General features: G+C 54.5%; 5 protein-coding genes across 5 annotated transcripts; all 5 read right to left on the bottom strand.

Moving 5' to 3' along the window:
• Positions 1-2413: 2413 nt before the first annotated feature.
• On the bottom strand, positions 2414-2716 carry LBRM_15_0010 (histone H4; the record flags this gene model as incomplete). The annotated part of the gene is made up of 1 exon (XM_001562123.1): positions 2414-2716. One exon carries the CDS (start codon positions 2714-2716, stop codon positions 2414-2416), a length of 303 nt encoding a protein of 100 aa, XP_001562173.1.
• A 1672-nt stretch (positions 2717-4388) lies between these two features.
• LBRM_15_0020 (conserved hypothetical protein) lies at positions 4389-6113 on the bottom strand (the record flags this gene model as incomplete). The annotated part of the gene is made up of 1 exon (XM_001562125.1): positions 4389-6113. The coding sequence occupies one exon, from the start codon at positions 6111-6113 to the stop codon at positions 4389-4391; it is 1725 nt and encodes a 574-aa protein (XP_001562175.1).
• A 992-nt stretch (positions 6114-7105) lies between these two features.
• Positions 7106-8383, bottom strand: LBRM_15_0030 (ATP diphosphohydrolase; the record flags this gene model as incomplete). Its single annotated transcript, XM_001562128.1, has 1 exon — positions 7106-8383. One exon carries the CDS (start codon positions 8381-8383, stop codon positions 7106-7108), a length of 1278 nt encoding a protein of 425 aa, XP_001562178.1.
• An 830-nt stretch (positions 8384-9213) lies between these two features.
• On the bottom strand, positions 9214-10212 carry LBRM_15_0040 (conserved hypothetical protein; the record flags this gene model as incomplete). Its single annotated transcript, XM_001562133.1, has 1 exon — positions 9214-10212. The coding sequence occupies one exon, from the start codon at positions 10210-10212 to the stop codon at positions 9214-9216; it is 999 nt and encodes a 332-aa protein (XP_001562183.1).
• Positions 10213-12439: 2227 nt separating this feature from the next.
• Positions 12440-13267, bottom strand: LBRM_15_0050 (putative cytochrome-b5 reductase; the record flags this gene model as incomplete). The annotated part of the gene is made up of 1 exon (XM_001563404.1): positions 12440-13267. The coding sequence occupies one exon, from the start codon at positions 13265-13267 to the stop codon at positions 12440-12442; it is 828 nt and encodes a 275-aa protein (XP_001563454.1).
• Between the last annotated feature and the right edge of the window lie 2650 nt (positions 13268-15917).

Raw genomic sequence — 15917 nt, forward strand, 5'->3', positions numbered from 1 at the left:
CCTGCACCCCCTTCACGCACACATGAGCCTTCCCCCTTATGCTCCTCCTCTTCGCCTCTGCCCTTCTTCATCTCTACGCCATGCCGTCTTTTCTTTCCATCGACCCGTCGTTCTCGCCTTCCCTCTTCACTGCATTACGCTTAGTTGAGCCACCTCACTCTACTCGGGTCTTCGACTTTCACACTTTCCTTTCGCCCGTCTGCCCGCTTACTCTTATTTCTTTTCCTGGACTGGTGTGGATTTCTCCGCTGTTCTTCTCTTTGCCGGCTCTGTCTTACGACGTGGCTCGTTGGTTTGCGCGTCCCTACATTATGCGCATGGGGGGAGGGGGTGGTATCAACAAATCCCCAAAGATGTCTGCAAAAACGAAACGGGAGGCTTAGTGCTGCCTCATCCGGCAAGCCATCGTCTTTCTCAAGTGAAGCTGCGTCCCTCTCCCTACCGCCCAGCAACCGAGTTTGATCCGGCTCCGCCCTGCTGCGTGTGCGATTGCAGCTGCGGCTGTTCGCAGGGCAGTTCAGCACAGAACTGTTCTGAGAGACGAGAGAAGCGTGGCGGTGCATGGCGTTTGAGGGCTCGACAGGCACAGCCTTCCCTATAATGTCTCGCTCGTTTCTCGTGGCAATGCGGTTGGCTCACGTTGAGATGAAGGGCGGGGATGGTGCCTGAGATGCGCCGGAGAGTAGTGCGACGAGTGTACTGGCAGCCACGCAAAGAGAAAGGGCAAGGCCAGGGAAAGTGCGAGGTAACACAAAGCAACGGTGGGGAAGAGTGGTGACTGTGTCAGTGCAATGGCCAATGGGCCACTTTCCGCCAGCACGTGTGAGTGTCTAATTGAAAATGGCCGGAGTATGCGGAAAGGCAGGTCAGAGCGGGTGGTGTGGAGGAGGGGAAGGGGAAAACATGAAAACAGTGGAAGGACTCGCAAATCGGACGAGTCGACGTGACAGCGGAAGGCGCCACTGCAGCGAACCACATCGGAGAGACGCTGTGAGAACGGAACGATAGCTCACTTCATTGGCTGGGTGGGCGGTTTCCGTAGAAAACACGCCTAAGTTCCGTGTCTTTGCGACGGAAACAGTCAAGCCTTGCCTTCACGAGGGTGCGGGCGGCACGCGCTCTGTTTGCTCGCTTCGTTGATATTCGTCGCCATTCGATGGAAAGCCTTCCATCGTCTAGCAGGAGGAGGAGGGTCTGCGTGTACGCAAGTGGGAGACGCAGCAGCCCTGGCGATGCCCACTACGCGAGCAGCAGCAGAGATGCAAAAACACATACACCAAAGAGGGGAAAAATAGTAGAGGTGCAAGGGAAGATGGCGGAACCCCTGAACAGCTGCATTCCGGTAGGTGGGGAAAGCGAACCGACAGCCTGACGGTCTAACCTTTGGCGCGAAGAAAGAGTACGTGGTGTGCGGTGGGCGGATAGCACGAAGCAGTGAAAAGAGCCGCTTCGCGACACGCTCTACACCACCGCGAAACAAAGTCGCCGGTGGCATAGGCCAAAGGTCAAAGAAGTACAAAGGCCAATCAAGCAGACCTACAGCAAATGTGCGATTGGGCCTTTCCTCAGCGGACACAGACGCCCGAAACGAAAAGGGGTAAGGCAAAGAATGCTGGATTTCATATGCGTCACAATCAGCGCTTACACATGCAGATGCGAGTCAGGACGCAGCAGGAAGGAGCATACGCTGAGAAATAGAGGAGTAAGCGCCACAGGTGCATGAGACCGGAGAAGCGTGAGAGATAGTCACAGGTGACCTGCTGCCAGACCTTGCGTTTTTTTCGCCTCATACGTGTCGCTATTCGCACGATTGCGCTATCCTTCTCATCGGCGCTAATGTCGGCGAAGTGGGACCACTGCCGGCCGCCACCTGCCTCGAAAAGGTGAGCACCAGATGCGCGCAAGCCGGTAACGCAGCATCCTGCGTGTCCTCCGTATTGGGGTGCCTTGGTCTGTGGGCCCACGTGTCACGGGTAAAGAGTAAAAGTGAGGCGAAGAGAAACGCAAAGAGTAAAAGGAGGCGCATGGAGCTGTGGCATAGCGGATGAGTGAGCAAGCGGTGGGGAAAAAACAAGATCGAGGAGGCAGCACAACAGCCTGCGTGGTCACTTTTGGTGACTGCGGGCTTGGGGAGGAGGGAGGAGGGCGCAGCTGCACCGAACCTCCCTAGACATGGACGCCAAAAGGGCGCCTCCAATACGGCAGCCTACCGCTTCTCTCTAGATGTGTGGTGGGATTCGTGTAGTGTCCTCTTTTTCTCCTGTCTCCAGCCAGCAGTGAGGGGGAGATTGTCAGCACGAGAGAGAAGAGCCATAGTGGGGGAGGGGAAGTCGAAAACCAAAAGACAAATAAACGACTGCGCGAAGAAAGCAAGCATATCTATGAGTGTGCGAAAGGGCGAGGCACGATTGATTTACGCGTAGCCGTACAGGATGTGGCCGCGTTTGCGCAGCGCATTCACGACATCGGCCGCCGTGACTGTCTTCTTGCGCGCGTACTCGGTGTAGGCCGTGCTGCAGCGCACAATGTCCTCCACATAGGCCTTCAGCACGCGGCGCACCTCCTCGTAGAGGTCGCCCGAGATGCGCTTTACACCACCGCGGCGCGCCATACGGCGGACGCAGCCGCGCGTGATGCCACGGATGTTGTCGCGCAGCACCTTCTTCTGGCGCTTCTGGCTGCCCTTGGCGTCAGCGGAGCGCTTACCCTTGGCCATGGTGGAATTTAATGCGGAGGAAGGCGGATAAGGGAGTTGTTGTGATAAGTGTGCGGTGCGTTACTGTAAGATGCGGCGGCTGCTACTCATAACAGGCAAAGAGAACCGGTTAAGAGAGGATAAGGCGGAGTTGAAAGGAATGAAAGGCAGGTGTGTCGGGCGATTGGGCTTAGTGCTAGGAGATGAGAGAATGAAAAAATGTGATGCACAATGCCGGTGCTTCTGGTCATCGCATGCGCGTTTCAGCATTCCTTAACATTCATAAAGCAAATTTTACTAGCCTTTTCTACGCCTGCGGCTCGCATTGATTCTTAAAGGAATGATTTAATTAAAAGCAAGCCTCGTTTTACTTGCGGCGATGGGAGTAGGATCTCTGGAGGTCTGGTCAGACAAAACAGCAGTATTTTTTTATTGAGAAAAGTATGCATAGCAGTTATGCTTCCCGCAAAACGAGTCACAGCACCTTCGTCCAGTGTCGTGAGTGGGCTTACACTTTTTGGCGGGTCCTTCGTCATGGAGTCCGTGTAGGAGGTGCCACTACCTCAAAGCCATCGAGCGAAGCGACCTGTCGGTGTGCCTGCTTCCTAGCAAACGGGGCACGGGGAAGCCGCACAGAAACACGTTAATTAAAACGCAACTTAGAGGAAAAGGAACGGCTGCATCCGAAACAAGGACGGAACGGCAGTCCATTATGAAAGAATCGAAACGTACCGCTGAGGATGAGGTATCACAGGCGAGAAATGCTATGGTCAGTTGCGGGCATCAGAAATGTGATATCGGCACTGTCCATTTTCCACTGTCTTTTCGTCGAGTAACGGGAAAAGAGAGGGAAAGGCTGGCATTTTCGCGTTCTCGCCTGGGGCCCCACGCAGCGGAAAAGGGGGATAGCAACTCGAGGCGCATAGAGGAACTTCACGTCCCCTTTGGCACATCCGATGAAATAAAAATAGGGGGAGACAAGGAATGGCGTCCATTACAGAGTAACAGAAAGATTATACGGGAACCATGCATGCGGGCGCTGTTTCCGAACCCTTTGGGGGTCGGTGGGGTTGAGGGTTGACGGGGTTTTACCACTTAACCAGAGATTCCATTGTAGTGTAGAGAAGCTTAGGGAGAGGGCAGGCGAAATAAGTAAGTTTCAGCCATGGTCATTCGCACCCATACGGCCGCGCACACAGTCCTAACATGTCGGCATCCGACCGCATTGTTCTTCCTCATGCTAACGTAGTAGATGGTGTTTTGTGTTGTCCGATTCTCGTTCGAAATTCGCTGAGACCTTTACTCGACGCACTCTCATCGTTCACGGTCGTGCTTTGTATGCAAATTCCATAAAGGGGAGGTGAGGAGTGAGTAGCACAACGCTGAATGCTGGCGTTCGGCGCCACTTCGCATCACTGACCCAGCGCTGGAGCGGGGGAGGGCTGCATGGCGGAAGTGTCGTCCGCTACTTGACATGAAAACGACTTTGAGCAACCCTTGCGCACTTTCCCCTGGCCTCTTTTAGGTGTGGTTCATATAACTCGTCTCTCTCCTGCTGAGCGAGAAGGTAGACATTCCTCAGTGATAAACGCCTCTCGGTGTTGCTGTACGCGCATCCGTATGCAGCAGAACGAGCTCTGATTCATACCAGCTAACACCACAGCTCTTCGCGCTCCGAGGGCAGCACAAAATCTCAAGGACTGTGAAACGGACTGGGACACACCGCAAAAAAGGGGATACGCTGAAGTGTCTCATTAGACCAAAGCTCGAGCTTCAACTTCTCTAGCACCGTCATGGCAGACAACAGGGCTTTGGAACTATGCCGAGTCGCGAAGTACCAGGCAAACCACTCACGGTACAGCCGATAGTATCGTTGCTTGCTACCGGCAGCGAAGTGTATGAAGGAGGAAAATACACGCCGCCTAAGAGCACTTGAGCACCTTATCGACACCGAGTCGTCAAGTAAGGGTACGCTGATGCAGCGCTGCGGGACCTCACGACCCCACAGTGGGGACGTAATGAACATACCGGAGCTTTTAGCGATGAGATCACTGTCAGGCACAGTGAAAAACATGTCATCGCGATGACGGATGTAGTAGGCAGTTAGCTCACCAAGCTTTTTTCGGCGCCGCAAATGTGAAGTAAACATGAACTCTGTGAGAGAGTCGACAGCTATAAGACCAACCGGCAGTCCAAAGTAGTCGCGCACGAGTTGGCCATCTTTGCGGTGCCCAGTGCCAAACAAAAGGCCCTCATTGACCTCGAACATGCGTGAGTAGTACCGCAGGGTGCTGATGATTGACTGATCACAAAACCACTCCTGCTTCGCGCGAGGCCGTCGCTCCTTGGCAAACCGAAGAACGCCCCTGGCGAGCTCTCGCAGGGCCCACGCGCGGGAGACGTGCATGCCGGCGTTGAGGTAGAACGACGGGTTACGACCGACGGAGAGGGCGCCGTCGTAGAAGAACAGGTCGCCGGGCGTTCGCAGAAATGTCGCAGCCTCCAGTGACGTGTTGAGGTGCCGATCCCCGTGTCCCTGAGCGAAGAAGCTGCTGTAGATGCTCTTGTAGTTCTCCCAGTTCTCCGCAGACACGCGGGCCGCGTCTTCGTGAGAGAAAAAGGATGCACCGTTGCGAGCGGCTGCGATGAGGTGCATTGTGATGTAGTCACTGGAAAGACATTGGAATAGGCCGTCGGCTGGCTGATGATAGAAGCAATCGTCGTCTGCGTTGAATATGACTGGCGGAAGCTGCATAAGAGGCCGTGACTGCTGCTCGGGCATGGTGCGCAGCGTAGCCATAAAGGCTGACCCTACCTCCTCCCCATAATCCTCCCAGGCGCGCACAGCAGCGAGATCAAGAGCTGCCTCCGAGGCAGGCGAGTACCGCGCAAACTTCTGCAAGAACGGCGTCACGTCAGAGCCGGTCCACGCCACGTCTGTGTCCAATGTGACCACGATGTCCTCGTCTCGCAAGCCGGCTCGATCAAGGTAGTCGAGGTATTGCTCAAACCGCCAGACGTGAGAGTAGGTAGTCTCAGTACCAAGGACGCTGAGCTCGATACCAGAGAGTGCACACGACGCAGTAGCCATACAGAAACTCCAGTCCGTCTGATTTGAAGCTGCTATGAAGTGAATTCGAACGGGGGGGAGCTGTACACCTTCTGTGTTGTTGTGCTGCGCCAGGTATGCGTTGATGCTTGTTTGCAGGTCTGCGTTGGAATCAGGCCGCTTGTCTGTGCTGCGCTGCGGCAAGGGTTCCCTCTGTCCCAGTGCAGCGCGCTCCACTGGCTCAATAGGATGAAATAAGTAGTGGCAGTGAGATGCGCTGAGCCCCCAGAAAACTGCGGGGGCACTAATAACGGGCAAGACAAGAGCGAGAACCAGTGTCGAGAGCAGAAAGCGCTTGAAGCGCCTCATGTTGCTCTGCGAGCCGCACAGGTAAACAAGTTTGCTCCGCGTTGTACATGGGGCCTTTGGAGCTGTTGCCTTGAAAAAGTAACGCTGTCGGCGTAAAGCCCGCCGTGACAAGTTAAGGATCCCTAGGAGAATGGACATACCTCATCTTTTTCGGCGCAAAGCCCACGCCGAAGGCAACACGCGTGACAAGGATAGCGTGAATGGGCAGTGATGAAGTCAGCGCTCTAAAGAGAGGGGAGAGACAATAAGAAGCGAAGAGAGAAGATAAACTGCAAGAGAGAGGGCTGGACACGGTTAAACGGCTGTGTTTATGAGGGTGTGGTTACTAAAGGCGCGATTAGTGAGCTGTTCTCACATGTACGGAGCGAGCAAAGAGGTATGGCTCGGCAAAGGTAAAGGTGCCAATGACTCGGCACTCGGAGCAACTCAGTGCCAGCGCTGCAGGTGTCTTGTCTCGCTACACAACATCCACAAAGGCCTTTCTCTAAAGGACGAAAAGAAAGGGAAGATCAGCAGCACTAAACGCAGGTTGACGAAGGAGTCCAAGATGGAAAAGGGGAGAGAGAAAAGGCTGTATCGATGAAGTTGTCGCTGGCAATGTGAAGAGCCATCAGAAGGACCACCGAGAGCAAGCACCGATAATCCCAGGTCGTCTCGCGTTGAGAGGTAAAAGCTGACGTTCAACACACACATACTGTACGGTAATACCAACGGTCCCTCGCAATCCGTGACGGCGTGCCTCACGCTCACTGAAAGACTCTTCTGCAGGTGTGTCACCACAATGTGCTGCTCTCTTTGTGATGCTGGTCATTCTGGGTCTTTTTGTTGCGGGTGTATAGGACCCATGTCTAGCCATCAGCTCTTCAAAGCGCGTGGTACATCCTCCATAATTGTTTCTCATAATCCTATGAAGGGCAGGAGGCCCGTCAACGGTGATTAGCAAAGGTGCGAGCAACACTCGGGACGAAAAGAGAGAAAGAGACCGCTTGTTTTCATTCCATCTTGAGCACGAAGGACAGAGAGCAGCCTAGAGACCAGGAGACCGCGATACCCTCTATGCGGTTAGGAACCTCGAGGGTTCTGTCGTCGCTAAGCCCTAGCCCGTGCGTCAAGAAGCTGTACAAGTATGCCAGCTCCATGCAGGTCGTTTCCTTGGGGGTGGTGGTGTGGTCTGCAGACTCTCGCTGACACACCTCCCGCCCGAGCTCCTTGTACGACGAGACGTATACCGGGAATCCTTCACTGCGGAAGTGGTAGAGACGGTCGTAGAAGTAAGAAAAGGCGTAAATTGGATGCTGCTTCGACGGCAGCGGCGGCTGCGGCACGCCGCGAGCGCCACAGGCATCAAACCTGCAGATCGGCTTCGTTATGACGTGCTCTCGAAAAAGATTTACACAAACGTCGAAGTCCGTGGAATCGCCGTTTCGAAGTTCCACACCATTCAGGTGTTCCGTATGCCTTCTCGGGAAGCATGAAAAAGGGGATGTCCCGTTCACTTTGGCGAACAACGTCATCAGTGTCTTCTTTGCCTCGTTGAGCCCAAGGCCTAGGTAGCTGTGCTGATACATGGCGATGGTGCGCTTTGGCGTGCGCAGCTGGTGGGCGTAGTTGAAGGGCAGCCACTCTCCAGACGTGAACTTCGTCTCGAACACCACCTGCGTCGAGGCACCCCCCATGTCTATGGTCGCGACGGTGGCGCCCTCCTTGTCGAGCCTGTTAAGGAGGTAGTTCACCGTGAGCCACCCATAGACGCCCTCTTGAGCACCAGAGACGATGGAGGCGCCACGAGACTGAAACGGAAATGCCTTGAGGGTCTGCTGGGCAGCATCCAGCAACACCTGCTGATCGGCTTCAGGGAGAAGCCGGAGGCCGGCGGTGGCCTTGAGGGTTACGGAAGTGCACCTCTGGTAGCTTCGTGGAACTGCCTTTTCAGCGAAGCGCAGGAGCCCCGCAAGCGACTGCTTAGCGCCTTCCTGATCGGTGGCAAATGAAGACAGTCCCGGCTCTATCCGTTTGAAGCGCTCTCTCAGAAGTATGACACCAGTGCTACTGCGCTCGTACTGAAACACATGTACGCGCGAGCCGGTACTGCCGGCGTCGATTACGATGTCGTAGACATTCGAGTATGGCGAGTTGCAAGGAGAGAACCAAGGGCTTTCAGAGTAAATGACAAAGCCGAAGAGAACGAATGCGCTAAGCACGAGTACGCCGATGACGCGCAGTCGGTTCGACTGTTGAGTCATCCGCCGCACTGAGGAGTACGGTCGCATCCCATTCTGATATGCGAGAGTGCCACGTATGTGGGAGTCGAGTTACATCAACTGTAGAGCAAGAGATAAGGACGCTGCAGAGGGTTGCACGTAGCGGAGGGAGCTAGGAGCCGCGTGCACCTCGTAGTGTGGGTGAAACGGGGTCTGTGGGCAGTGATCAGAAAATAGGTGAGGGCAGTGCGGCTCTAGCTGATGTGAGAACGAGAAGTACATGGGCAGAGCAAGCGGGTTGAAGTGCGAGGTTACAGAGAAAGCACGCAGAGCAAGTACAGCGGCCTATAAAAGCAGGCAAGGAGAGAAAACGGCTGTAGGTGGCAGGTGAAGTGTGATCGTCACCTCCCTTCATCGCCTGCCCCTTCATTTCTGCTAAACGGTAACGGTGTTGAAGCCTTTTTCTAAGTCAACCGCGCGTGCACTGAAGAGAAAACGTGAATACGAACAACGGCGTCCTCCTTTTTTTCTCGTGTTTGCGTGTGTTCAAAGCGTCAGGCCTGTTTGCGCATACGAAATAAGTGACTCTGCGGTGAACGGTGACTGTCGTACAAGCCTGAAAGCCACACGCAGGCACCTCGTACTGAGAGACAGAGGGAGAGAGAAACAGAGCGTGAAACGCTAAGGTCTAAACCTCGTGGTTAGTGGGAGCGGAAAGTGAGCCAGCGCGCGACCATCGAGCACGCGTAAATGACTGAAAAAGCACAGACGAGAAAAGAGAACATACACACAGAGACGCACACGCACCTCGTGGTAGGAAGAAAGACACGCTGAGCATAAGGGCATGTTGGCGCGCGGGAGAAATGGAGGTGAGGGCTATCTGGACAGCAACTTCGAGTTTACGCCAAGCTGGTCGAATCATTTGCAAAGCGGCGGTAAAATTCTTTGATGTGCTCGATCGCCTCATCCGCGGAGTCTGTGAAGAGCAGACTATCGATCTCGTCTTGAGATATCACGCCGTAGTCCGCCAGCGCCTGCCAGTTGACCACCGTCTTCCAAAACTGCTTGCAGAGTAACACTACCGGTAACGAAGGGATTTTCTTCGTCTGCTTCAGAGTGAGTAATTCAAAAATTTCGTCCAGCGTGCCGAATCCACCCGGGGCGACGACAATGGCGCGGCACGAGTACATCATCCAAAACTTACGCGTGAAGAAGTAGTGGAACTCAAATGCCAAGCCCTCCGTCACGTGGGGGTTGAGACCCTTCTCAAATGGGAGGGAGATACCCATGCCCATCGTAACAGCGCCGGGCACCGACGCAGCGCCGCGGTTCGCCGCCTCCATGAAACCGGGGCCACCACCTGTGGTAACGACCAGGTCGCCAAAGCGCTTGTGCAAGTCGTCCAGGGACTCCGAATTCTCTTCGGGCGGCAACCTGAAGTAGTCCGGGATGTACTTGAAACTGCAGTTGATGATCTCCCGCTCCTTACGAGCGAACTCCGCCACCATCTTAGCCAAGTTCTCCACCAGGTCGACCCACTTGCACATCCACTGCGTCTTCTCCAGGCGAGTCAACTCGTTCTGGATGCTCACCTTAGCATTTTCCTCCGTGGCAGCCGCCAGTTTGGACTGGAGGCCCCGCATGGTGGAGTCATATTCCCCCTGGGTCATGGAGCGTGCACTGCCGAAGAAGAGAACTGTGGAGCGGATGAAGTGCCGCTGAAGGCGCTGCTGAGGCTCCTCAAACTCGCACAAGATGCGGATCATACGCCCTGCGTAGCTGTTGAGAAACTCCATGTTCTTGTAGGACTTGATGGTGGGAATCAGGTTTTTGTCCAAGAAGTCCTCCTCCTTCTGGACATAAGGAGAGGAGACATCCGAGTAGTGCGGGGACGACATGACCGTTACTGTGGAGCGCAGGTTATATGCCTGTGTGTAGTGCGCTGTGTGAGGGAAGAGCTGATGAAAATGCACAAGAAACGAGTACAAAAATCAAAGGACACAAAAGAAAATGTGAAGACGCGCGTCCAGCTGCGTTTTTTTTTTTCTATTGTAGTTGTGAGGGGAGCGAGAGCACAAGCCAAACGAAGCGAATGGCGAGGAAAGCAACACTAACGAATCAGTGCCACACTGACAACACGGAAAGGCGCACAAGAAGTAGTGACAGAAAATGAAGGAAAAAAAAGAGATAAAATACGTGCTGACTGACAACTTAAGACGATGGACTCCGCAGGAGTGTTTAGGCGTTGCTGTTCCTCACTTGGCGCGTATGCCTATGCAAGGGTGAATGGAGAGAGAGACGAGAAGGGGGATATGACCTACACAAGGAAGAAAATGACGAGGTGAGAGAAGCAGAAGTCCAGAGCGAAGAGCTGACCGTTTTTGCTGTGTGGCGTGCGCACGGATTAATCGAAAGGAAGAAGAGTAGCGCACCGGCATCGCGCCAGTCAAGTACGTGGTGAAGTAATGGCGGTCATGGGGGGTGAGTGAAAACGAAATGGAAACAAGGGGGGTGTACCGAAGAAATGTACAAGGAGAGGGTGTAAAGGCGGGAGGTGCGTAATCGGGGAAGGAAAACACACCATGGAATATATATATATATATATATATATATATATATATAACGAGGCCACAAGTACGAAGTAGTGAGTAGTCGAGGCTCATCTTCCCTCTCCGCCATTCCTCCACAGATGTGCCACTGGGGAGAGAAAAAGACACCTCAAGGCAGCCCATCGACTGCAGCACGGTGCCTTGTGGATGCACATGTTAGAACGAGTGGAGTTTGTGGGACACTGTGCTGCCTCTCCTAGAAAAACAAGAGCGGTAAGCAGCAGATTAAAAGTGTCGGTCACTCCATCGGCCTGTCTGCCGATGTGCGAGTGGAATGCATACTACATCCAAGTATCATCCTACACGTGCACCTTGCTCGTGCGTCTTATGTTAATCTATGTACACTCCTCACACACTAAACGCTACCAATAGTCCGCTACTGCCTCGGTTCGTATCTTCTCCGCCGGCTGTTGTGTGAAGTACGTTTTTCATTGCGTCAGTTGGCGTATCGGCGCCTGCGCGAGAAATTTGTCGCCCATCTCAGCAATAGCGCCAAAAGGTCACCACCAACTTCAGCACAGAGAAAAAAAAAAAACACTTTTTTCTCCAGCGCGCGCCCACTGCCCTGCCGTGCAGCATAGACGAGGTAACCCCCCCCCTCGACCCCTGACACCTCACAGGGCCCATCGCATGGGGCAAAGCAGCCGTGGGCACACGCCTCACAGCAGTGCGCCGGTCGCCACCTCGTGCATTCCTCGAGGGCTGGCTCAGCCTCCCCACGCCAGTGGGCAGCGAGGGCCGGCTGAGATGCACTCGAGTCGCACGGACACCTCGCCCACCCAGGCCCTGACCGCCGACATCGGCAGCGAGACATCGCTCTGGCCTCCCCGCGTCGCAGGCGCTTGGCCCTCTCGCCACCACAAGTGTCTCGGCACTGGCAGGGATCGAGGGACTGCACAGAGCATCCCCCCACACAGGGCGGGGCCCCAGACCCCAATCTACCACGCACCGTGGTGCCCCCCGTCATTAGTGTAGAGGGAGATAGGGGGTGGAGATCGTAACGGAGCGCGGTAGCAACGGAGGCGAAAAAGAAGGAAAGAGAACTACAGCAAACAAAAGACAACGCGCATACAAACTTCTGAAGTGAACGGGAAGAGAAGAAAGAGCGGACAGAGGAGGTGAGAAAGGCGAAGGCGTAGAGAGGAAAGGCAACAACAGCAGAGAACTAAATGTGCTGTGCTGTCACTACCGCGCCACCACTCGCATCCCCCCACCGACCCCTTCGACCTATTTCCCCAGCTTCAACCTCTACACCTCAGTCACCTGTGGTGCTCTGCAGGCCGCCTCCCGCCGTCTTCGCAAGCGTCACCTTGACACCGGCCGCGGCGAGCGTCACGTTGCGCCTAAGGGGCACTGACTTGCAAAACACACAAGGCACACCAAAACCACCATATCGACCTCTAGCGTACCTCAGCGGGGAACTTGTGTTATCCCCTCACCCCCTGCGCCTGCGCCCTCGGCTGCTGGTTCTTCCTCTAATGCAACGGCGCAGGTGAAGATGGTCTCCAGTGAGAGCTCAGTACTTAAAGACCTGGTCCTCCTTGTAGCCTAGTGTCTCCAGCAGACCGCCTACGGGGCCCTGTTGAGGTGGCTTGCCAGGCTCAAACAGCTTGTCACCACTGATGGCTTGCATCATTGGAGGGGGACCGCACACGAGGATCTTTGTGTTCTTCTCCCCCGGCTTGGGCATAAAGGTGGTCACCATGGCACTGTTCACGTAACCGATACCGCCTAGCCACCGGTGCGGCACCTCCAGTAGGGTTAAATACATGTTGAAGTTGTTGTAGATTTTCTGCATTTCAATCAGCTCGTTGGCAAGGAGAATGTCGCGGCGCTGGTTGCTTGCGTAGATGAGAGAAATGTTTGTCTTGTCCTTGGGGTTCTCGAGCACGGCACGAATCACTTGGTACATGGGGGCAATGCCAGTACCGCCGGCGATCATGCCCACGTGCTTCCACATGTTGGGCTTGTAGGCAAACTTCTCAAAGGGGCCTTTGATGAGGAGCTCGTCGCCTGGTTGCATGGCGAAGAGGTGGTTGCCCATCTTTCCCTTTGGGTACTTTTTGACAAGGAGCTCAAAGTGGCCCTTGGTGCTATTAGAGGAGATGGGGGTGTATGGCCGGGCAACGTCCTTGCCATCTGCATCGGTGTACTTGGCAATAATGCACGAGGCAACTGGCATGTAGAAGCTATCATCGGCGCTATCGAGAGCAAAGTAGAAGCGGCGCGTATCATGCGACTCGTAGCGGGAGGAGATCAACTTGAATGGCTTGTACTCATCGGAGGTGAACGTGTTCACTGGCGCCTTGGCGCAGCTGGCGGCTAAGTGCTCCGACTGCTGCATGGTACTCCATACGGAGCCACTGCTAACACCGCTTAACAGGCCGGCGATGGCGCCAGCAAGAAAACGGGCCATGGGGTGCGAAGAGGAATAGACTACAACGTTGCTACGGTAGGATGCTCTTGTGCACAGAGGCCGAATGGAGAGAAGGTGGGGGCGAGTTTGTGTAGAGTAGGGGGGGGGTAAATGGCAGTGTGTCTGTCTATGTCAAGATTGCTATCAGTAAAGAAAATCGACTAGAAGCGTAGAGTCTGGCATGGGCAGGCGGTTGGAGACGGCGCAGAAGAGGGGTGAGAACGACAGTTTCGGCAACAAGCGCTAAGGCAGACAAGCACAGGAGGACATGGGTGGGGGCAAAGAGGGAGTAAACAAAATAGGAGATAGAAGAGAACGGGAGTGGAAGAACAGGCAAGAGAGAGAGACAGGGAGGCGGAATAAGAGGCAGAGGCAGATCAACCACGATTGCAGAGGAGCCCATCTTTGTGTTTCAGGGTTTCCCGGTATGTGAGGAAAGAATGTCAGTGGAGTAGCCACACAACTGTCACACTCCGGCATTGGCGGAAGAGCTCTTTCGAGCTGCTAGGGAGTAGGAGAAGACCCTCATAGAGGTATAAAGCGCCCTCTACGTCAGTGTCGACGTTAGCGAATACTCGCCTTTTTCTTTACTTTGTGGGTATCGGAGGTGGTGGCGGCGTAGACGTGGCGTGTAGGCGTCGCCAAACAAAGTTGTATCTCATAACAAAAAAAAAGAAGTACAGCTGCGCTGAAATATCTGTGCGATGCGCGTTCTCTTGTCTGGAAAAAAATGCCTCTCGTCAAGCCCCCTTGTGTCTGTACGTGTCTGTACATAGGCGTGCCTGTCTGTCTGCTCTTCTTTATTTCCGGCCTGATTACTTCCGTTAGCGAGAAACAGTATGGCACATCGGAGCGCTTTGTGGGGGCAGTGCAATCGTGTCTATCGCGCAGACGATAGACACACAGAGAGGAGCACCCTACATAACTCACATAGACACAGAAAGGTAAGAAAAGCGGCAAGTAGCGTGAGTAGCTCCACTTCATCTCTGCTGTCAGATCTTCATTTCTCTTGACAAGACGCACAAAATACATCACAACGAGGAAGCATAGCCCCGCACAGGCAGCACAACACGAGGGAGCGAGTCAGCGAAACGAACAAGTGCACCAAAGAAAGACCAGGAAAGAGGGAATTTTACAGTCAAAAATGGCACACAAACGCACAAGATACAAACAGCGTACAAGCATCACAACACAAGAGGCACCTCACTTCGTTGGCGCGCCCACTGCCCTGCCGTGCAGCATAGACGAGGTAACCCCCCCCCCTCGACCCCTGACACCTCACAGGGCCCATCGCATGGGGCAAAGCAGCCGTGGGCACACGCCTCACAGCAGTGCGCCGGTCGCCACCTCGTGCATTCCTCGAGGGCTGGCTCAGCCTCCCCACGCCAGTGGGCAGCGAGGGCCGGCTGAGATGCACTCGAGTCGCGCGGACACCTCGCCCACCCAGGCCCTGACCGCCGACATCGGCAGCGAGACATCGCTCTGGCCTCCCCGCGTCGCAGGCGCTTGGCCCTCTCGCCACCACAGGTGTCTCGGCACTGGCAGGGATCGAGGGGCTGCACAGAGCATCCCCCCACACAGGGCAGGGCCCCAGACCCCAATCTACCACGCACCGTGGTGCCCCCTGTCATCACAAAACATACGAGTGAAGAAAACAAATAAACGCACAGGTCGTAGAAGGAAAAACAAGAGCAAGAGGAAAAAATGGTCGCATGAAAGACAGAGAGAAACATAGAGAGATATGGGAAGAAAGATACACACAGTTTTTTGGGCGGGGTACGTCGTGCACCCATCAAGAACACGAAGGGGAAATCTGGAGCGAGAAGAGGGGAGAGCACAACGGCAACAAAGGCGAAAACCACAACAGCAAAAGAGAGGCGGTGAAAGGGGGGTGATGAAGCACCGCAAGATCCAACGCTGAAGAAAAAAGAGGGAAGGTTCGCTGCTCTGCCCTTGCTGCTCCATGCGTGTCCAGTAGTGCTCCTTTAGTGTCGCTCTTTGCGGGGTGAAGTGTGCAGGTGTGGCAGTGTTAGTGACATGTGATGGTAATGCTTTACTTGCCTCTTTTTTAGGCTTAAGGCCACGTCCAATGCGGCAGTCTGGCAATCGGATGGAGGTGCAGTAGAGAAAGAGATAAAACAGAAAAGAAAGGAAGCACGAAGGCACGTCAGCGGAAGCGATGGTCGATGGGGAAAGCGTTACACCGCCAGAGAGAGAGAGATGAAGCACGAGAAAAAAAAGAGCGAATATGAACAGGGGCAAAACAAGGGAAGAGAAAAGTGACGTGAGAAAGAAAAAAAAACGAACAGAGAAGACACCTGCGATGAAAAGCGCACGCACACGCGGAGTCAAGGGAATGTGTCGCTGAGCACCAAGTGAACAACAAAAAAGAGGAGAGAAGCGAGAGGGTGTGTAGCGGTGGTGTTCTTGCGGGTGTGGCAACAGAACAACTTCTTGTACGGAGCTCGTCATGTACCGTCCAGAGAAGGTGAGACAAAGTCGCTTGTTGTGCTGCCGGTTTAGTCAGAGGTCCGCAAGACAGATGACGCGTCCGTCCCCTATCCCGCACTGTTCCATG

The sequence above is a fragment of the Leishmania braziliensis genome, chromosome 15 (assembly GCF_000002845.2).
Source record: "Leishmania braziliensis MHOM/BR/75/M2904 complete genome, chromosome 15".
In the NCBI taxonomy this organism is placed as follows: domain Eukaryota; phylum Euglenozoa; class Kinetoplastea; order Trypanosomatida; family Trypanosomatidae; genus Leishmania; species Leishmania braziliensis.